Source organism: Apteryx rowi, unplaced genomic scaffold (assembly GCF_003343035.1).
Source record: "Apteryx rowi isolate R43461 unplaced genomic scaffold, aptRow1 scaffold_845, whole genome shotgun sequence".
In the NCBI taxonomy this organism is placed as follows: Eukaryota; Metazoa; Chordata; class Aves; order Apterygiformes; family Apterygidae; genus Apteryx; species Apteryx rowi.
Window position 1 is genome coordinate 143,038 of NW_020451144.1, and position 23,885 is coordinate 166,922.

General features: G+C 40.5%; 1 protein-coding gene across 2 annotated transcripts in view; it reads right to left on the bottom strand.

The window, feature by feature from the left end:
- The window catches only part of GLCCI1 (glucocorticoid induced 1), a 55,344-nt gene extending 39,904 nt beyond the window's left edge, over positions 1-15,440 (bottom strand). For both annotated transcript variants that reach the window (XM_026090034.1, XM_026090035.1), the window contains exon 1: positions 14,990-15,440. In XM_026090034.1, coding sequence (XP_025945819.1) covers positions 14,990-15,440 — 451 coding nt within the window. The remainder of the gene's footprint in view (positions 1-14,989) is intronic.
- Positions 15,441-23,885: the final 8,445 nt, after the last annotated feature.

Genomic DNA, 23,885 nt, shown 5'->3' on the forward strand with positions numbered 1-23,885 from the left:
CAATAAATTTACAACAGTCTACGATACCAATGACTCAGAAGTGGCTGTATGTTAATTCTTTTAAAATAATGAAGGAAGTGGAAATGCAGCATGGGAACAGAAACAGTAACCTAGCACTAATAAGCCGAATATTATGGAATGGTGACCCACAGCAGTTACTGAGAATGATGGCCCAATGCTTAGATCATGGTTACCACAGCAGCAGCTGTTGATGACTGCCAGATACATTTCTAGTCAAAATTCCCTCTTCCTTTATATCTTCCGCAAACATGAAAATGGATACATCTACTATGGCTTACKTAAGACAACAATTCAATGAGTACTACAAAAGTAGACTTTCAGAGAGAGGAGGAAGAACAGTCTCTGTAAAAAGCGTCTGGACTTTTTTTTTGGGGGGGGGGGGTGAGTATTTACTGACACTGTACTGATTCCTGAATGTATGTTTGTTTGGTCTTTTTGATTGGCCTTTCCTTGTCTAATCATTAGATAGATGGGTAAATCAGTGCATGTCCCATCTCAAAATTTGTCTCTATGACAYTGAGATGGAAAAGATTGAAAAATAGAGATTTAGAGGCCGCTCAAAAAATATTTCAGTTTTCATTCTCAAAAAGACTATGGCAATTCTCTCTTGTAACCGGAGCCAAAAAATCTCTCAAGAAAAGGATTAATAGGGGATTTAGGGTCCCTTGAAGTTTTACTCCACAGGATAGATCCACTGGCTCAGAAGACACTTCCCAGTTGCCAGCAACTGACAGGCTTGATTCTGACCCAAGCTGCAAACTAGCTAAACTACTACATTAACAGTTCTGAGTGTTGCAGCACAACAAAGAACATACTGTTTGCCACATACTGTTCATACAAAATAACCAAAAATGGGAATTTAAATAGCAACTTTAAAAAAACAATGAAACACCACTGAAAATATAAAAATGATTTTTAGGCTATTGCAGTCTTTCATAATTTAAAATTAAAATAATTTCTTTAATTGCTCAAAACAATGCAGAATATTAGATTTTTCAAACGTAAAATGTCATATTGGGTTTTGCTACTGAAAGGACATTTCTACAAGGATATAAGGGAAAGTCATTTCAAGTTAGCTTTAGATACATCACCAACAATACCGTATGTTCAGCTCTGTAAAATGTCTGTCTTCATTATGTGCACCACATTGTTTTTGATTCAGTTTTATCAATTTCAGAAACTATTCTAAAGTTTCTATTTTTAAAAACTGAGACAGAAGATGACCCAAAATGAAAGAGGATGACATTCTGAAGTATACTACTACTTTAAATAGACTGAAAAAATTCACTCCAACTTCTTCTCATCATTTGTAACATTGAACTGACCAAAAAAACCAGGCACAGAACAGCATCATAATCTGACCAAGGCCAGATGAAAGAATTAACCCCCAACAAACCAATTGGACAACCAGCAAGCAGTCCACAGGCCTCCAGTCCCATACCTGCTGTGTAAAGCAACCCAATAGTTAGAGCAGCTAGTTGATAAAGGAGTGGGTGCATGTAAGAAAGGTGAGTTGGGGCAGATGTACAAGAGGAGAGGGCCTCAGATATCCAGGTCTGTGATCGATATGCTTTCTAAAGCAAGGATTCTTTGGTGGGGGAGTGGGTAGCCTGCTCTTTCAAAGGAAAGCAGTAGACAAAGACTCTCAGTAAGGGTCTGGGGAATCAATTATATTATTTTTTACAGCCATGATTTAGGCACCCAGACTGGGACGAGGTGTTCTGGTAAGTCTTTGAATCCAACAGGTAGGTCAAGGCATTTCGTTCAGTCAGGAGGTTTTGTACATCTTCAAAGATGCACAACTCCTTCCATGTACCTGTACAAGAAGAGACAGTGCTCCGAGCTAGGGTTTAGATTCTACCACACCTGGAGAAAAAGGCAGGTATGAATAAATCTGCAGGCACATAAATTTCATAGGATCTGCAGCCCCTGACTAAAAATTGTGGTTGTCTATGCACCTGTGCTGCAACATGGTCTCTGCCTCATGTCCCAACTACAGTGCAAGTGTTACTGTGCGCCTCTTTCAGAAGTCTAACTCTGACCACAGCAAAACTCCCCTGCTTAAAATCAGCACTATCTTTACAGATCAGGAATAAAAAGAAAGCTCTAATCTCAGTAAGAAAAGTAAACAAACTATAAGGAAAAAAGTTTCAGCCTTCTAAAGGTAAGTTATTCTCTAACAAAGATTATACCCGACATGTATAGGACTTGTATACAAAAGGCTAAGCATTTAAGATCACAAAAGCCTGCCCTGTTCAACAGATGTACCCTACACATTCTCACTCTAACAGCATGCTCCAAGGTAGAGCAAACACTAATTTCAAACCTTTCAGACTTTTATGTATTTCAGATTTTTAAAATATTTTTCTTTGTAAGGTTATCACTTCAGATTTAAATATCCTCTGTGAAGACCCAAACTTAGTGTTATTTAATAAAACCAAGTATCTCAAATATGTTCCTGCTTTAAAAGGTTCTAAGAGAATTGACTGGAGCTCAGTAGACGAGCACTCTGGAAACAGAGCATACCAAAACTCAAAACCAACTGTTAACTACTGTAGACTCCTGCAGGTACACAGAGAGGATTTTCCTCATTTTAGTGCATTAACCCAGTTCAGTTCAACGATAAATTTATCCAATATTGAGAAATAAACTGGGAATCAAAGAGAGTACTACAACTTTTTTTCTTCTACCAGTATATTTATAATTAAAATCTTGAAGCAAATTATAAATACATGCGACTGATTCAGTAACTACAAATAATACCACCTTTGTTTAACAAACTGGATGACTCAAAGGATTCTTTTGTTATAATGATAATACTTACAATTTAGCTTACTAAAAAAAGGTTTTAGAAAGTGAGGTTGGTTGTTGGGTTTTTTTTGTTTGTTTTGTTTTTGKTTTTTTTTTTACATCTTTAACCAAATTCCTGTCTCCATCTAAATGCAGCTGGACATAATTCTGAATAAAAAAGTTAAAAAATTAGAAGGCACGATTCACCATTTTCACTCTTAGAATTCAGAGAGAACTGTAATCAGTGCATGGTAGGCTGTGCCACGTGATCAGAAAGGATCAGAGAGAGACAGCACTCTCCTAGCTCCAGCTAACTACACCAACCAGAAATAATTTTTCTTCTGAAAAACAGAAATGTAAAAGATTAAAACTGACTGCTTAAATCAGGCTGCCCAACTTTGTTGATTAAATAAATTACCTTTTCATTATCAACTAAGTCATAAAACACAGGACTAGAAACAACTTTGTAAATCAGGAGCCCAGTTCTCAACTATCACTGACAAAACACATTTAATCACTTAAAATCATATTACAAATTTAGTCTTAAAGCACCTGGCTCTTTTGTTCCCACAATTTCTACTAGAAGAATGTTCCAGAAAGCTTTTTCCAATGGTTTCAGGCCTTCTTCTAATTTTCCCCTTAAACATTTACACTGCCAAGCCAATCCATCACTCAGCCCAGATTTTTTATCATCATGGTTAAACTTCTACTCCAGCAGTGCTTCTCCAAACCTGCTCGGGTTTGAGGTCACCTTTCCTAAAGCACGGAGCACCAAACCTGCGTGCAGCACCACAGGCGACGTCTCAGCAGGCCCCCGCGCAGCTGGTTTCGCATTTCTACGTGACCTGACCTACAGCCAGCACGTCTTCAGTCACACCGCACCAGCAGTGTCCGGCTCCTGGGATCACCCACTCCACCCTCCATCGCTTTCAAACGGCAGCCTCCCACTCAGAAGGACAGATCTTCTGCTCAGGCACAACCTCCAATATACAAACCTCCATTTTAAACTTTTAAAGCTCACTCTATTTGAATAGGTCCTGCAACTCTTGCAACATGATCTTCCTGTGTACTAATTAAACCTCTTAGAACTCATCACCAGTTTCATCAGCCTAATCTTAAAATTTGCCTAGGCAGATAAGATCTACTTCCTGTCTAGAAAATCAGTTCTCTTAGCAAAACTACCAGGGTAGCATGTCACAATCTGCAAAGCCCATTTTGCACTACAACATCTCTCACTGCCTTCCACCATCCTGCAGAATATCTTCCTCAGGTTTCCCGTATAGCTGAAGTTAGACCCATAGATCTCTATGTTGTAGAACTAGACCCCACATTTTTTATATTTTAAAAACACAAGCACCGTATCTGCTTGTCCCAGATACCTATAACCAAAGGGTATCACCTCCTATTCAAAAAATTGCTTTAGAAAGTTGCCAGTAGACAGGAATTTCTGAGTAGATTCTTCTAGAATTCTGCAATAGAGACTACTTAATCTGACTTCATTAAAACCTGCAAACTGCATCTACCACAGCTGGGGTAATTTCTCATTTCAAATCATCATCTCCCCCAAGCATTCATTTTCTTTATACCTTCCCAGGTTAAAAATTACCGCTCTCATTGCAAACTGATCACCTTCACTCTGTACTGGTAAGGATGCAGCACAGAACAAATATTTGTGCCATTTCCTTTGAGATTTTTACTACTACTCCTTGCAGTCAATTTGGGAATCAAAAATTCCACCAAGTCAGCCCTGAATCATTCCTAATCTCTCTTTTTCTCGCTAGAGAGCGGCTACAACTATTTTTTCCTTATTTTTCTACTTGCATGTTTCTGTTGTTGGTCTTAAAGTTTGCAAAGTCCAAGTGTTGTTGGGTTTTAAAAATTGTATCTTAAACCAAGAATTGTTGATTGACAACATGGCTTTCTTCTCTCAATTCTTCCTGCTGTCTCTTGCAGGCTCTGATTATTCCTAGTAGACTTTTTGAGATGAATGTTCACACAATCTGATCAGATCCTTTAAGTTCTTCCTCATGGTTGAAAGATTCCAACAGTCTTAACATTTTTGATTAAATCAGATTCCATATTCAAATCAAAGCAACTCTGTTTAGCCAAATATATCAAACTATTTTATTCTGAAATCTGAAACTTTATTCCAGGCTTATGTATCATTTAAGACTTACTCACTATATAGGATTTTTTGTTTTGCTGTATACGCATGTAAAATTGCATATATTTAAAGCAGGCCTAGCTGTAGAAAACATTTCTTAAGATTTGTGGTAAATACAGTGCCAACACACCCATTTCCTCTATTTTTCCCACATTTTGAGTTTTCAGATTCAGTAAATCCTGTCTTCAATATGGCCAAACTAGGTTTCTACTATAATTCTTCTTGCCATCACAAGATGTCCCCACATCCTCCAGCTTCATATGAAAAGTAACACACCACTAAATAAAGTCATGAGACTCCAAACACTCATCTTAATAAAACAATTCCTTCTTTGGAAGTAATAAGGGTAGATGTATATAACAATTTTACAATATTAGTATTTTATTATTACTGCATACTTCAATACACAATTTGATTCGAAAGTATGAGTCTTTCTGTTTATACAATAACATCCAAAGATTATTCGGATCTTCTAGTTTGACAGCCTCCTGAGTTGGATATTTATCTCCTGTCATTTCACATCGGAAGATTACTGACACTTCTTTGTGTGGTTGCATGGATATTTCTCAAATACACATTACTTTTGAGCATGCATGAGTTGATTACATTTTTGCCCATGAGAAATTTTTGTCTTCCAGATTAGAAGCTTTTCTTTTTCTCCTTGAGAAGAACATCAAGGATTTCAAATATATTTTGTGGTTTCCTTGTTGGGGAAGAAAGCGACACTGCAAAGATAATTATGCAAGACAGGCTATCAGGTACGATGAAGAAGCCATTAAAGGTGAAGCACTACAGAAAACAGAGAAAGGATGTGCAAAAGTATTTGACTATCAACTGCCACAATTAAGCAGGGACAATTATCATTTAACTATGAAAATTTTAAGACCTTGAACTGAAATTTACTTCTGTGAAGACAGCTTCTACTTTAAACTGGCGGCTTCCCAACTACTGTGTAAACCTAAGTCTTATTCTGCATTCTTCAGCAGTTAGCTGATATTTTTGGAGTCACACTGTTCAAAGTCTGTTCTGGGATACTCGGCATAAATCTGGGTTTAATTTTTAGTGAATAAATCCACTCTCCATTACTTAAAGAAAATTAAGCTATCCTATATAACACAAAGATTTTGAATAATACATGACATACCGGATATAGAAGCGTAACACCTAACTACATAAAATCAACACTGCATAGCCACTTGGGTTTTTGCAATGTACTTCCCAGTACTGCAGACTCCAGAAAGACTGATTAGCTGACATGCAGCACTGAATTTAAGCTGACTCCATGTGTGAGAACTGCATTCACCAGACCCTCGCAGAGCACAGACTGCGCCACACAGATACCTGCAATAGTCATCAGCACCTTCTGGTCCTGCTGGCCTAATGAGCTCTGCTACAATGCATGAAAGGAGGTACTGAGACCAAGTAAAATATCTGCAGGGATCCACAGATATCATAGAGCCACTTGTTGGCACCACTATGCTATATGTGTCAGTGGCCTGAGTTCCAGGAACATGTTGCAGTGTATTTAAGGTTTATACAGCAATAGTTCTGATCTGGCAGGGATTATTAAATCAAGCTCTGTATTGCATGAAAACAACTGTATTGTCATCTCTGGAAGCCGTATATTCAGGAACTTGAGCATTTATACCTGCACTTACACAACCCACTCCCAGGAACCCAATGGTTGATTGTATGTCATACTTTGGAGAAGTGGGGTTTGTATTTATGGGCTAATTTCTGCAAACTAGATTAACAGCATTAGCTAGTGACCAAGTACAGAAAAAACAGAATTTGTTTTCTAATAAGAATATACATTATTTCCAAATCACATTTTGGTTTCCAAATGCTGTTACATGTCTACAGAAATTATTAAAGTTTTGAATTTTGTGGTACTGCAGCCTAAATATCTACATTAAAACACTTTTTTTAAACACTTGATGATTAGAAAATAAGTGTACACATACTGGTAATCCAACTAGCCAAAGTATTTATACAAGAACTCCAGGAGAGGCAGTGTACACCCAAACACCAGAGAGTAAAAAGCAGATGATGCAACAACACCCATTTTGCCATATAAGCACTCTGCTGCCCTATGCAACTGTCTACATTGCATATGCCTACAGTCATCTCTATCCTCAGCTGAATAAGCAAAAGCAAACTGTACTCCAGGCACTCCAAATCCCGTATAACACAGAAAGCCCATATTGGACTTCCTTGCCACTTGGAATATCACCAAGTTCCATAACCACAATAAATACTAATGCTTTTTGTTCACCTGTAGAAGAACTGGATGGCCAAACACAACTTGATAAAGCCAAAAAAATTCTGCATCTTATTATTTTGAAAAGGCCTTGGTACACTGTTCACAGACTAAGGCAAGAATATTTTCAGCAGTTTACAACCTAATGTTTAGTGTTAATAGAAAACATTTCCAGAAGACAGACTTATAGTTACTAATCAAATTATAATTTACATGGCTACAGAAATACATTCAAGTCTGTAGTACGAATGCCAGTGATCTTACAATGATCAGCTAGATGCAAGTGTTAATTCCCAAAATTCAGAAATGTGTCTATGATTATAATCTCCTGGATTAATGACTGGTGGTCAGAGTGTGGGAAAGGAGGATGAAGCTAACCTTGTTCAAACAGGTGCTTACACAGTTCAAGGAATAAGACACTTGAAGAAATACATTCTAAAACGGAATCATAATGGAAGCATAATGGAAGTGGAAAAAGAATATTCTTCAGTGGATTTTAGATAATTAGAAAACCATGACAAAACTGCTATCATACTGTTCTTACTCAGCATTCTTATGAGCAAAATATAAGACACAGTTTTCCTAAAGAGGAAACAAAATATGTAGTATGGGTAAGACTAGTTTCAGGTTGTGCAAAACAAATGGCATATACGAACAAGTGTTGTTAGTCATTCATTTGTGTTTGATTCAGAGAATAAAGGTCCATTTCAAACAGCTACATCTCAGTTTAGCAATAGCAGTGAAAGTTAAATCCTTATGAGCAACAACTGTACCACTGTTTATTGCTAGGGCACATGTAACAGTAAATAAGAAGGTCTAACCAAGACAGTATTTAGATAAAATCTTACATTAAAGTTTCAAAATGTAACTCGTAACATTTTCTGACTTACTAGGAAGTCTATATTGTCTCCAGAGCAGTCATATCTAACATGTAAAGTTAGTTAAAAGATTCACTACTCTGAAAAATGAAAACTTTCTGTTCACAAACATCTTCTATTGATCCAAGATCAACTCGTTAGGCTAATCCCTGTTAACAAATCACTTGTGCAGGAAACTGTTATTGCTTGAGTGAAGCCACCCACACCACCTGTTTTCTTCCAGCTAAAGAAAGCCAATCAGTTTGCAAGAGGGTGATAGCCAATATTTTGGTGGGATACAAGAGCAGAGGATGAAATGCAGATACCCAAGGAGCAGGGAAAGAAGGAAAGAGGAAGGAGCAGAATCAGGCTGAAGATGCTGTTAAAAGGCTGGACACAACATGCTGAGGAAATGGTACAGTYCCGCTCAGCCTCGCTAGGTTTTCCTTCCCAGAGACAGACTTGTAGTAGGTACATGCTCTCTTCTGTCTTAGCAGGGGCTGAAGACACAGGCTGAGCAGAGCTGCCACGTGTCTCCAGACAATTTGAGGGGACTGCACGTGGGAACAGTTCTGGTCACGAGTCCACATTCATATAGCTGGGAGATAAAGAAAGGCTTCCAGAGAGGGCGTGTATCTTGGTTCCTACCGTGGATGAGTATTTCCATGGATGAGATCCTAGCTTCAGAAAAAGTARGAGTGGCAGAAACTGGGTCCCTGTTTAAAAGGGTATAATATTACACTCTGTATTGTGATACTTTGTGTGATATCCATACTGCAGAAGATTCAAATTGTGATCCTTTTCAGCACTTATAATTTATTTCCAAGCTTCAGGATGATTTCTGAATTGAAAATAGTCATCACATGAATCAGTGATGGAAAACTTGGGAGTCAAATCAGGAGAAATGAATAAAGCATAATTGAAGAACAATCTAGTTTTTTGGAAGAAGTGAATTCACATTTAGAATTTGAAAGCGATTATTAAGCACAGACATTCATTTTCCTTCACTGCAATCTCCAAGTGTCTTCATTTTGCGGTTGCCTACATCTTCAAGATGGTTGCACAAAGGAAAAGGAGGTAACCTTAGGCTGACAAAACTGCTGTTGATATAGCCCTTCTAAGGGTGAGAGATACAGACTATTTTACTTGCCTGAAAATGCCTTAAGCCATTGTTTATATGGTTAACATAGGAGGCTGGAGAGGAAAAAAAGGGGGAGAGGGGACTCAGTGTATTTAAATATTAAAGTAAGATGATGATCATTAACACACTTAACTATCTCAATTCTGCAGCAGAATTGTCCAGTTCATGTATCTTTACCACAGGGGCCTTTTTTTCCATCAGTAAGAGATACATTTCAAAAAGTGCTAGTCAATGTGTTAAACCGTACTATATTAACAACTTTTGTTGAACATATGCTAAATCCATGGAGAATTAAACTATTGTGTCAAGTGTTGGCAACACATTTCTCTACTGAAGATATTGCCAACTGATTTAAATGGAAACTTTCATTTTCCACTGCGAAGGAAAACGATTACCTTCTTCAGATGAACAGTTACTCAGCTGATGAAGTACCATAAAAAGAGTCTCTCAAATATTCACTTAAACTGAAACATTGACGAGCATATACTTTATTCATGTTAGGTTTCTCATTGTTACAGCTGTTCCTTTCAAGTCCAGGTTGAACTGAAATTTGGGAGTTACTGCCACCAGTCATTGATATCTACCATTTTTTCCCATGATGTTATCTAGAATAGTAGCATAAGCCATATTTTAAAAACAGCTAGCTTTTCATTGTTAAGTTTAGCAATACAGCAAAGTCCAACATCTCCTTATGTATCAGTCTGTCTTGGCAAACACTAACTTTTTTGTAAGCTTCCACATGACACATCCCTCTTGATCTATCTTTCCTGTATGTTAAGACACAGCTTCCATTCCCTCCTCAAAACTTGGGAAAGAAAACAACAAAAAAGGAAACCATGAATTTCAGAAACCAAATTTCAGTTTTAGCCACTGTTTTTCTATGCATCGATGTTGACAAGTAACTTCAGTTTTGCCATATGTAAAACAGTAATATTTGCTTACTTCCAAAGAATAGGAATCAAAGATTAGGTAGTCATTTAAAAAGAGACATATATACATACACTTTATTTGATGCTATTTCTTAAGATTGTTTTTTCCATGAGGCAGGGAAAGGAGTACCTTCTTAATAGCTTTATGCCTTGCTACAATATCCTGCAAGTTCAATGGGAAAAGTACCTTTCCGTATTTCTTTCCTGTCGTTCCTTTAACRACTGAAAGCTTAATTAATTCATCTTATGAAAAAATTTAGTAATGATACCTAATAAGCTATTTGTCCTAAAAGTGATAATATCAGAACATATAACTAACAAGTCTTCGTCTTCTAGAGACTGCTTTGAATTTAGCCAGTGTCTTTTATTTAACCATATTATATTATTTAACCATACTATATTCCAACAAAAGCTATTTTGGGAAGAGAGAGGGACAAAGCTGGAGCAAAACTGTTTTGGCTATACAATTATGGGAATACTGCTATTATTCAGGCATCAGGAAATAGGAAGTGTCATAAAAATTACTTCCTTACCTTACTTTCCTTTATTTCTAACAAAAGATCAAGAAGATCTCTGGTATAAATGCTTATGATGCCAAAATATTGGATGGCTTTAATCCAGGATATTAAAATAGTTCCGGCTTTTGAAGTCTGAATTTTGATTTTTAAATACTGATATTCCTTACAAGTCTAGAGATCAGCTATGTTGTCTGTCCTACTCTACTCCTCACACTACTAGTCTTTTATCTACTAGCCTTACAACAAATAAACATCTTATTACTCAGAACCAGGTTATGCAGTTGTTTTGCATCTTTTGTAATTGCCTTCTCTTATTAATTTTGGCAACACTCCAGTAGTTATTTTGGGAAGGAAAAGATATTGGGAACCCCTAACAGCCAAATTGATTACAATATTTTTCAAGTGTCCTTAAAACTAACCTTTGCCTCCAAAATTTTCTATAGAAAAAAGTTCATTATAAACTATACACATGGAAGTTAGAAAAAATATGAAGCATAGTATTAACTAGTACCACTGTAGTTAACATAAAACAAATAAAAGCATTTGATGAAAGCAATTTTGAGCTTGAATCATATATAAATATTGATAGAAATCATTTACAGTTTTCTTGTACACAAGCATACCATGGGAAAAAAAAATAAACCGGAAACCCATTTTCTTACATTTATACAAGATACTTTACATAGTAACAGAAACTGCTGATTTTATCCCTGTAAAAAGCAACTCTGCTTTTTTTTTGTAAAACGTAAGTGTTCACAAGTAACACGTTTTGTTTGATCAGTTCAAGGGKTTTTTTGCCCATTTTATTGAAATGTCCTTTGTCACAAACCATGCTGCTTCACATTCTGTCAGTGTTACATTTATGCTATCAGAGGTGTACTCATACTCCCTCTAAGAAAACCATGCATCGTTGTATTCAACAAGACACTTATTTCATTGCCAACTCTCTAAAACATAAATATAGGCTATAAAAATCTATCTATTAATGAGGAACAAACATGCTAATAAAGAGGAATGGAATACACTCACACATTCCAAGTTTATTCTGCAGTATCAGAAGTTCCCCCCCTCTTTTTTCCTACTTTTTAGCATCTTGAAATGATTCATGGTTTCTCATCCATTCAGTATCAATACTGACCATATAAATACTGACATCAGTTGTTTCCTATGAAGTACAAATCCTCAAATTTGCTTAAAGCAATGTGTCGACAAATACTTGAAATCTCAGTTTTAAAAACATAGTATTTTGCTGTAGAACAAAAATGTTTATGGCCTTATAGAAAGAAGGGAGGGAAAAAAAAGATGACGACAGGAGGGAAAAAACAGGGCATGCTGCTTTCATTCATGTAGTAGTGATGTCAGTGTCTGCAATGGTAGCTGCTTTGACCTGTAGGGGCTCAAAGCTAAAGTGGTTTCACAGAATCTGGTTTAGAAAAAGAACTGCTGGCAAATCACTGAAATATTCCCAGCAAAATAGTTTAGTAGGATACCCGATTCAAAGAATCTATACTGGAAAAAGGCTGAAAGGAGGTGAGGAAGGGGCAGGTGTCTTAAGAAGAGAAAAACATCTATTCATCAGAGTCATAAGCAGTTTCCAGCACTGGCATATTCATGAAACAATCTAAGTCAGACTGCAGAGCCAAAGACAAACAGATCCCTTGCACTGGTAAGAAAAACAACAGGATTATACCTAGAGTGTAAGCTTTCATTTTACAGCAGTGCGAAATGTTTTAAAAAACTGACAAAAACTTAATCAAGTAGCTTCCCCAAGACTTGTATACCGATAACAACTATAAATAGCTAGAGTAGCACATTGTTTAAGAAGCTGCAGCAAGATGGTCCACGTTTGAAAATAGAACATTTTTCAAGTCCTCCATTATTACTGCAGCAGTCCTCCAGTTCACCAATCAATTTTCTATATACTATTACTGCCAGATATGCTACAAACATCATTTCTAGTAGCCACACATCACGTATCAAAATGCTGAGAACAATCAAGGAAACAAAGACAAAATCCTGCCCCGTGGCACCCAACTATACTCCAAATTGTGTAAAATAGCTCTAGGTTTTGGGGTGGGCTTTTTTTTTTTTTAACCTTTTAATTTACAAGACTACAGAAATAGGGTATCTTATTGCCCTAGCCTGCTAGAAAATGGTGCCTGTATTTCTGCAAAATAGAGCTGTTGACGTGTGCGATTGTGGTCATTATTAGGGCGATCACGTTGTTTTCATTCATTCATTCAGGATTTGCTCGMGGATGTCAGTTTCTGCAGCTGGCCTGACCTGGAGGAGGGGGAAACAAATTCCTCACCGTGCATACAGATTACCGGGTGGATTTCTTGATGGACCATTTATGATTTTATACATTGCACTCATTAAACTAAATCAAGCTGTGTCTGTTGCTAACGTGGTTCACCATGAGACAAGCTCAAACAAGTTTAATGATGGAAAAGTTATTTAGTACTAATTTATAGTCTGATTTATTAAGGCTAAAATAGCCCACAGATGAAGAACACTAAAACCACTTTCTAAAATTAAAGTTGCCCCCTCAAACAAAAAATTCATATGCAATAATGAAATACTTCACAGCTTTGCAGTGTTTTTCTTTGCTTGCAGATAACTGCCCACACTCCTTCCTTGTCAATACACCTTAAGCATAGATCTTTATATACTGCACCACCACAATGTTTTGCACCAGATTCCCAGAATTAAATAATTTACAGTATTCGTCATCAGCTTCAATGTTAGCACTATTCATATGCACTGAATTTTTTTGTTTTGCCTAGTTCCCCATTAGCATTTTCAAAAGGTTAAGGAAAGAAAAAATGGAAAATCTACATTAAATATTTAACGCAATGGGAAAATATGATCTTTAAAATTGTAAATATACCTTGAATGAAGCAAAACTACTGCAGACTAATTCCATTTTAAAGGATGCAAAAACTTCTGCATAAATACGAGATCTTTTTTGGAACGAAGTTAAAAAATATCTCTGTTCAGATTATAATAGATCAGATTTGATAATCTGCATAAGGACAAATACTATACAAGGTAAATTAACTCCATGCGTAACTGGCAGTGATATCTTGCTCATTTGCAGCATGCTGTCCATGTCCTAGGACCATTCTGATTACGCAGATTTGCTGAAGCTACAAATACTACAGATTGCAAGGATTTACTACACATTTAACAAAACTGAAGGGTGGGAGGATAGGGAGAAGGTTAACAGATTCCATTGCTACAAAATATGCTGGCAACCAACGCAGACCACAATTTGCCACAGAAATGAAACACACTAAGACTTAAGGAGGGGACAGAACAAGCGAGGATTATTGAACCACATAAAACGTTCCCAGAAAGAGATGTGTGATACCTGATAGCTACAGCAAGATAACATAAAAAGTGCATTTAGTCTGATTCATTCAACTGCTAAAGTGATGGGGGAGGAAGGGGGGGGGGAAATAAGATGGCCACTGCCACTTTAACACATTCAATAATTTAACAGACAACCTGATGCAGGTTAAGTTAAACTTACTAAGAGTCACTTTTACATTTTAAACTTCACAGGCCTATTTTGGCTACAGGTTTTTGTTTTGATTTTTTGCAGTCCTAAGGATTCAATATTAAATATCTCAAGTAGGCAGACTGTGTCATTTGTTTTTGAGCATCTCAATATGGGGATTTCCTTTTTGTTTTGGTGTTTGTGTTTGAAAACATTACATAATTTTAACCCAAGATGTTAAAAAAAAGAAAAAATGCAAGTCCTTAAGAAACCAAACCCTGCAAAGGAGAAGAGCATTGAAGGTTTGGTTTTAACGTGCATTTAAGAACTCAGTTATGATACCTCAGACACAAGTCTAACTCGTTAATAATATGCACAAGAATAATTACACCTCTAGTCAGGGAAGCGGGTTAATTTTGGCCTCGTGCCTCACTCCCAGCCACCCACCTCCAGCGCGTGTGCGCTGGCAGAAGAAGCGGGACCCCCGCGACCGCGACGGGCCGGCAGGGCGCAGGGGAGGCACTTCCCCAACCCCAGGCCCCGTCCCGGAGCCGGCGGGGGAAGCGGTGTTCTTCCCAAGCCCGATCCCTCCTCGGAGGGGGGGTGACAGCTAAGGGCCCGGCGCTGCTTCAGAGGGGAGGCGGGGGCCAGGCGCTGCCCTCGCCGGCACGGCACGGCACCTGCCCCGCTCCCTCGGGGCGTCGCGGGCTCGCCGTCGCCCTCAGCCCCCGCGCCGGGGCCCCGGGGGGCGGGGGGGCAGCGGGGCCCGACACCCGCGGCGGGGCGGGGAGGGGGCCGGTGCGTTACCTCGGTACACCGGGGAGCTGGGGCTCCGTCTCTCAGGTGAGCTGCTCCTCCTGCTGCCGCCGCCGCTGTCGGGCGAGCGCCGCTGCCGGCCCTTCACCCTGCCCGGCTCCGCCGCGCCGCCTCCCGCCGCCAGCGGCGGCGTCGCGCTGGGCGGCGGCGGGCTGCCGCCGCGACCCCCGCCGCCCCCCGGCCCGGTGTTGCTGCCCACCGAGGCGGAGGGGGAGCGGGTCGGGCTGTGCTGGTTGCCGCGCAGGAGCTGGTAGGGGACGGTCGCCCGGATGGGCTGGAGCAGCCGGCTGGTCCCCGCCGCGCCGCCCCCGGCCCCGTTGCCGGGGCCCCCGGCCGCGGCGCTGCCGGCGGTGGGGGATCCGGCGGCGCCGCGCCGCATCCTCTGCGGCGGGGGCTGGTGGTGGGAAGGGGGGGTCTGCGAGGAGCTGGACGAGGAGGACATGGCGGGGACGCGCAGCACCGGCGGGTCACTCGCTCCGGCGGGGGACCCGAGCGCTGCCCCCAGCGCCCCGCATGCACCAGCCGGGGAGGGGGGGGGAAGGGGGCGGGGCAGGACGGGACGAGCGCTGCACGGCCCGAGGGAGTCTCCGCGCCGCCTGCCCAGCTGCCCCCGGCGCTTCCTATCGGCGACGGCGGCTGCTCCCACGCCAGGCTCTGGCCATCGCTGCCCGCCCCAGCGCAGCGTCGCGGGCACCGGGGGCGCTCCCGAGCCCCGCAGCCGCTCACATCGTACAGCGCTGCCGGCTCAGTGCGATCGGCGGCGGGGAGAGACGAGCGCGTACGAAGTCGGAGGGGGTGGGATGGGGAGGGAGGCGTCCGCGGCCAGCTCCTGCCCGCGCCAGCGCCCGGGAGCCGCCGCCAGCACCACCCGCTGCCTGCACCGCCCTGCCTCCGAGTGGCAACGCGCAGCCCCGGCGCCCGGCCGCGGCGGGCAGGGGGCGGCAGGCGAGCGCGCCCATTGGCCGCCGTGGCCGCGCCAGGTCAGGCCCCATTGCCCGGCGACGCCGTCGCTCTACTCTTCCAGCCAATGAGAGGGCGGGGCCGCCCGGCGGGGGGCGGGGGCCGCGGCGGGGTAGGCGGGCAGGGGGAAGTGGGATGTGGCAGCCACAAGAGGGAGGGAGGGAGTGGGAGGAGGCGGCTGGGCTCTCTTGCAGTAAGGACGGGCATGGCTGCTGCCGGTGTGCCCGCGTGCTGTCGGCCTCTGGCGGCGGGCGGCGGGAGGGAGGGACGGGGAGAGGAGAGGAGCGGAGCCTTCCGACGGGCGGCGCCCTGCCGGGCCCTGTGGAGAGGCGCCTGGCGCGGCGCAGGGCTCCTAGCTTTCTGTCAGGGTAGCGGCGGTTTCCCCCGACAAAGCTGCTCTGTCGCCGCCGTTCAGCGCGGCGGCGTGTGCAGAGGGCAAAGATGGCCTCCTCTGCCGGTAACCGGCCCGTGGCTGGCCGCGTGCGCGCTGCCGGGGCCCCCCGGCGCGGGGCTGCTGCGGGAAGGGCTGGAGAGGCGGACGGGGCTCCGCGGTGCGCTGCTGCGCTGGGGTCGCCCGCAGCACGGGAACGGCGCTGGCGGTCTGCAGGGATGTAAATACGTGGTGAAAAACAGTCCCAGAGGCCGCCTATTCAGTAGGATACAGAGACACACTCAGTTCAGCGTTGCCCTGTCTGCTTTAAGATGCTGTCTTTAATTTTAACGGCAGATTCTGTGCGCCGAGTCCTGTGCTACCCATAATCCCGGAGGAGTTGCTCTACCCCTCCCCACTTCCTCCACTCCCAGGCAGGGAAGGCTCCGAAGCAAATCCTAAGTTATCTGCAACGAACTTTATTCACATCAACCAGATGTGACTATCAAGCCTTTATGATACTTCTTTTGGTCTTGCTAGAAGATCAAGATATATTCAAATTCTAATTAAATGTATCATAATTTCATGCAAATTTATATAAAGTTTTTTGTAATGTACATCAGAAAACACTTTTCAGAGAGTATCAAGAGGAAAATAAAAAGTTTTACAGTGATATTAAGGAAAGTACTTTTATTCTAGGAGAAAGAGCTCCCACTAGATAAATGGATAATACAAGACAATGGGACAGAAAGAAAATAAAGATTAAGATGAGTAGTTTAATGGCTAGGAAGATAAATGGCTATAAGATCAGAGAGATAAGATGAGTTGAGTCCATCAAGAGAGCAGTGTTTATGTTGGATTTGATGTGAATAAGTTGTTAATGGAGGTGAAAGAAAAATGGAGCGAGACTTGCTTCTTGGAACAAGCCAGCTCAGTCTGATGGCCTCTCAGATTTAAAGTACAGGCTTAAAAAAAAAAAAGGAAAGAAAAAAAAAAGAATATAGATAGAAATAGAATGGCTGGTGTTTAACAAGCTGTATTCTACTATATCTTTACGTGATACAGTCTTAGATTCCATCAGTAATCAAGTAATAGTGTCACAATAAACCATATCCCTTGTACTCTTTTCAATTATATAATGAACACTCATAGTTCTCTTGTACTACGCTTCAGGTTACTACACTTACTCTACACTTGCAAAGCTGTCCATACCTATCTTTATCCTCTGGTAGCCCAGGGACCAGCTGATAGACCCAATGAGAAGCTGTATTGTAGGAAAATGCATCTATTCATGGGCTGTTAATGAGACTTTGTTTGTACTAGCATCATGTGATGCAGTCACCACGGTTATGTTACAGAAAGGGTAGGAATAATACACCTCACATCCACATGAAAGTATACTCAGGCAACAAAGCCACTTGTATAAATTAATTTTAAGAACAGTCGGCAACCATAGGTTTTTCCATTAGTCCAGTCTTCTGCTAACATGAGACAAATTTGCTAGTGTAACTGTGGCATAGAGATTTTCCCCCCTAGGATTTTGCACTGTGCTTAATCACTGCTTATGAAGTCTATCATCTACTTTATTTTTTCTGCTTCACTGCACTGGAATCAAAATGGCTGGAAAGCCTTCACCTGTAGAAGTCGTCTGCATACACTAAAATCAGTACTATTTTAAATAGTAAGCACATTTTTCTAGATCTGTAACTTCATCAGATTACACTGCTGATACGGTAATGTCTTATTTTAGAGCAAAAATGATTTAGGGTCAGCTGAGCTGAGGTGCATCTTTGTTTGACTAGGACAATAGCTAATATGTTGCAGCTATTGCAGAGTACAGAGTTACACAAGATTAAAGTAACAGTGAACTAGTATAGCTCTTCTGAATTTAGCTGTTTAGACACTATTCTACCTTCCCCACAGATAAAAGTCCATCACACTCATCAAAGCAAGAAAGATTTGAATAGGAAAAATAGATGCATAAAGACAAGGTAATCCATGATACAAAAAAACCCCCCCAACAACACTGAAAACAAAAACAAACCCATCAACAGTAGGTCATAGCATATTAAAATAGCAATAGCAACTTCTCCTTTCTAAAGAAATTGAGGACTATGCTGTAACCTTACAGTCCAAAGCGAATGAGCACATAGCCTGCATAGCCTTAAAGCAAGCTATAAAAATATCACCCACTGCAGGGGGGGGACTTTTCCAGTCAGATGGTTACCAGACATATCAACAGTTATATATCGTAGACTTCACTCCCCCCAAAAGTGTGGGGCTTCACACTCCCCCCCCCCCTCAAAGAAAAGACTTTCAATACTTTCCTAGCTAGGATTAGAGTCCACAGTATAACAGCACTGCACCATGCACCCAGGAGACATAGTCACATCTAGTTCAGAAGAGATGAAGAAAGTATTCTTCCTTAAAGTGGCATGCCCACTGCTGATTTGTTTCATTCAAGTTTTTGGTCTAGGTTTCAGAGTACTTCTGTTAGGGAATACCATTGATCTCTAACTAGGAGAAGATGTAACAGGGAAAGTGAAGCAAAAACTGAGCTCATATCACACACAATCTTCACATCTCTCAAATGCCCATGTTTGCCTTAAATACCTTGAGACGGCTTTTCAAAAGCCACATAAGTGTTTCTTGCTTCTCATTTCCATTTTAAGAAACTACCCTGAAAATCATGTCAGATCACATGTCCTTAAGGAGAGCTCACTGGAGGTAATGGGAGTTTGATTTCTGAAACATAAAGCCTTTGGGGAGACATATGGGCATTCTTAGCATAATTTCTGGCATGGATAGGCACCCTGAAAGCAGTGAAATTATGTATTACAGCAAGAGTGTGGAAGAAAGGGATAAACTCAAGGAGCAAGGCACATATGGAGCAGAGCTACACACATCTATCCCACTATTATTGATTACTAATGGGTTCATTTCTCTGGGGCCGAAACAAGTTTACTGGATTGTCGTGAGCTGTGGAAACCAAGTAGGTTTAGGCAGTCACTGGACAGAGTGCAATCCTAATCCATGCTAGTTAATTCCTACTAGAAGGTTTTAGAGAGCAAAAACTCTTCAAGTCTGGACAGATCTTTTGTTTCGAGGCACTTACACTGGGAGCAGAGTCTTGATGCCCAGATATCTACTTGCTGGTTTCATTATTTTAAAGTTTCTTCATCTCCCTCTGCCTCCACTTTCTTTGCTACTCTTTGCCCACTCCACTGAGAACCAAGTTTCTTCTAACCTTCTCAAACATTTTCACATAGTGCCTAACACAAAGCAGTGATAAAAGGGGGTACATTTTTACCTTTACTTATCTTCTGATCCATTCCTTGTATTTCACTTATTTGTAATGAGTTTAGAATTGAGAAAATTACATTTGAGCTGAGAGAAATAGCAAGATGAAGTATTTAGGTCCAAACAAAATTCTGGAAGAAACAATCAGATAACATTAGCTGCAGCAGAAGACTAGAACGACCCAAGGTGCAGYTCTTAAATGATAAAATTTGGTCAAGATACGCTTGTCAGCCTTTAGTTACAGAATATATAGTCAGGAATGAGAACGCAATCTATAGTTAGGGCTCCAGTGTAAAATCTGACAAAGGTACAGAAATGTGTGTTTACTGTTTAAAATAGTAGTGATATTAGTGTGTGCAGACTACTTCTACGGGTGATTGCTTTCCAGCCATTTTGATTCAGATGCAGTGAAGTAGAAAAAATAATGTTGTTCTTTGCAGTGAAGCACACTCCATCTCCTTGCAACTCCAAAATGTTAAATCGCACAGATATGATCCCTTCAGATCAGCTGATGACTCTCTGTAGGTTTCTTGGGACTTACTTTGCAATTATGCCTCTGAGTTCTCCAGGGCTGCTGATATGAAGTCATTATCAGTAGTAAAAATAGTAGTACTATTTTTTGTTGACACTCAGCAGAGAAGAGGTTGGAGTTGAGGAGTTTGGGTGAAATGCAGAGGAGTGAGAAATAGGACCGGACAGAAGTAAGAAGAATGAAGTAGAGCAGGAGTGAAAATGGGACAGGTAGATGCTAACAAAACCAAACTTCTGCTTCCACATTCTGTCTACTTAGAAAACTTCCACCTCTTGATGAATTTCAAGTCTCTTGCACATGTTATCTTCCAACAGCAAAAGGAAACCCACTGCTGAAGGCAAGTCTCTCTCTCACGCTGCAGGAGTAGAGTCATGCATTCTAGCAGACCAACAGCAGAAACTGCTGGCGATGCCGTTGATGACCCAGTTTAGGGACCAAACGTGGTCAAGTGATAGATTTCTTTTCCTTATGTCTTTGTTTTCCTGCAAATGGGAAAAAGGCATTAAGAAAAAGCACTAAAAGAAGGTTAGATCTATAGAGTCAAACAGCATTTGTAATGAGTCAAATTAGTATTCATGATCACCCACAAATTAGCATATTTCAGAATTAAGTTTACCATGGAATTTCACCAGGCAGGCATTACAGTACTGTCTTTTTAGTCAAATGCTGCTTGTTATCCTATTTCTGTCAATGCACAAGGTGGATTGTAGCTTTGAATAAGGATTGTATAACAAGCAAGCCAGGAAACTACAGAAGAGGAACCCTAAGATTTCCCTTAAGAAATTTGAATATCATTTTGAATAACTGTCTTTTTTCCTGTCTGCCACAAGCTTTTTTTGATATTGGATAACTCAGTTAAACCAAAACTTGCCCATTAACCATTACTTTTGTTATAATAAAATTTTATCTCATCTGGAATCAAACCTGCTGCTACATCCTCTTCTCATCTTCTTCAGGAAAATAGGCCAACCACTTGGGACTTTTGAGTTATGTATTCCCTAAGCATTTTGGTTTAACATAAAGGCAACCATTTAACTCACAGCTAGAATCATCAATCCTTTTCTCCAAGCTCCTAATTCCTCTAAAAGTTTTTGTTTCTATCCATAGGTACTGGTAATTCCATTCAAAACTTTCCCTTAGCTAACAAGTCAAACATGTTGAACCTTACCCCATGAAAAGCTGAGTTTTCTCTAGCCTGCAGTCCTGCTGTAGGTTACTTACTATTCCTTGTGGTCACTTGACTCAAACACCATCTCCATCCCCTTTCTCCAGTTGGTTATCTGGGAAAAAATCTAATTTGGCACAGTGGGGACTAAGAAGGTGTAGGAGGGGAGTAGTTCACAGGAGTAGCTGAGGGGTTTTGCAGGTTTTGGGGTTTTTTTTCCATTTGCTGAGCATTCAGTATGAGGACACTTGAGGCCAAATTTGCAGGAGAGCTGAACACCAAAGTGAAGCTGTTGGCAATGTGCATTAAACTAACAAAACAGTATAAAATGCTAAGTATTCTGATAAACTGAGGTGTTAAAAATTAATGGACACTTCTGGCATTTTTACCTTAATTTCTCTTGCCAGGTTCTTGTCTGTAAAATGACAATAATAATAGCTAAATAATGCAATAATTCATGTTGCAAAACACCCATGTGCTACATCATAGAAACACCTGAGAGGAGGCAAATTACGTTTTCAGTGTAGCTTAGATACTCTATGTTAAGTGTGTACTGGAATAGTACTTTGAATGGAAAAGATAAAAAGAAACAAGTAAACACCAGTAGCAATTTCAGTGTGTTTATATTGCTGTTTATATTTATGACTAATCATACCAAATATAATAAGTGATAGAAAAGCTACCATTTCATGTGAGCTATAACCTTTCTAAGAATGTTAAGAAAACACAAATGTGCTGTATAGTACTTTGATTTATGTGGCATTTTACTTTTAAATGAGCAGTTTCCCCTTAACAAGGTAGATTTGAAGCCATTATGATCTGTCAAATCAGTTATAAGTGTCTGATAGTATGGCCCTAACACCTGTCCATTAAGATTTCTTGATTTGGTTTATATCTGATTTTTATTGTTCTTTTTGAACTGCATTAAACATGCAAGCCCCTAACACAACCATGCCCTAGATGTTGGGTTTGTATGTTGTTAATAAGCATACATTTTGACAGTGCTGATTTAAAAGGCAAATCTGAGGTTCTGGGGACACTTATCTCCATTTTAGAGAGTCCTTCTCTGGATTCCTTCTACCTCTCTACTTATCCTACTTTACATTTTCTCACAAATGAAGCCTTGTTCACTACCATCTTTTCTCCTAGGCGCGACAAACAGCACAGAACTTTCTTTAGAGCTTGTCATCACCACTCCTTTCCCAGCCAAATGGGATGCTATCGAGTGACATGAGGTACTCCATAACCACTACCAGGAGACAAACATGCTGTTTCTGCATGTTCAAAGCATGAGAGTATTCTCCTGACAAAGGGTTATTGTAGCATGGTAGGAAGAGTAAAAATAAAATGTATTGAAGAGACACATTTTTTAAAGAATTTTAGGTGTTGCTAGTCCATAAGCTATGTACTCTTAGTAAGTATATTCCATTTTGAGAAGTTCTGTGCATACAAGTTATAGGGCTACAACACAGAGTCACAGTACTGAGAAGTGCTGGAAGTAATTACTATTTCCAGTCAGGTAATATATTTGCCCATGGAACAAATATTTGCTTGTAAATGTGGTCTGTTGGTGTGACAGCTATGAAACAGGCTGTAACAATTAGCCTAATGCTAATTTACATACAATAAAAGTGCATTTACATAACACTAAGGAACAAACCTGTAAAAATAAGAAAGTGTGCAGTTAGCTTAAAAGTGTAACATCGAGGTGGCATAGTATTTAAGTGAAATATATGATGCATTTGTGTTTTAACTGCATGTTTCCCTGGGTTTGTGGGTTCATGTCACAGCCTTAAATGCATTTAAAAGCAGGTTTGGGGATGCAAATTTCCTTTGTAGCCTTTACATCTCAAACTGAAATAGACTGAAAAACTTAGACGTCATTAAAAGGGAGACAAAGGGAAGGGAACTGCTAGGAAGTTTCAGCAGCTGGGATAATCTCCCAAGGGGAGAGGTGGAAACCTGATTCCATGAGTCATTTAATACCAAATAAACAAATCACTGGAGAATAAATTGTAAGGCATGATTTTTTTTTTTTTTGTTCATTGACTGAGGGAGGGCTAATTGAGTTAATAGAGCTTTTCCTTTTTAAAATACTGTAGTAGTAGAAAACATGCACAATGTTATGGACTATAGTCTTTTCCCAATTATTTCCCATGAAAATTATTCATTGTCATGTTGGTTCTTGCTGTAAAGATAATATAGTAAACATATGAGTAACTTCGTCCTGTGCACTGTGACCTAAAACTTTATTTGCAAGAAAAGATAGGACCCTCAAGAGGTGCTGAAATTCAGGATCCTTTTAGAAAGTGGTTTCCACTGGTGTAGTGTCAGTGTTTTCTGAGCATTTCAATATAATTCGGTAAGAAAGTCCACAGGCCCAGCTATCTCAAGTCCTGCTATTAAATACTATGCATTAGTGACAAGGCTCTGAGGAAGGCAGCTGAGAAGTTGTGTGTGCTGGCACAATGTGCTTTTGGTCTCCAGTGGAATCCAGTAGACAGATAGAAAGAAACAAATAATCCCTTTGCATAAGAACAATAGTAACATGTCTGTAATC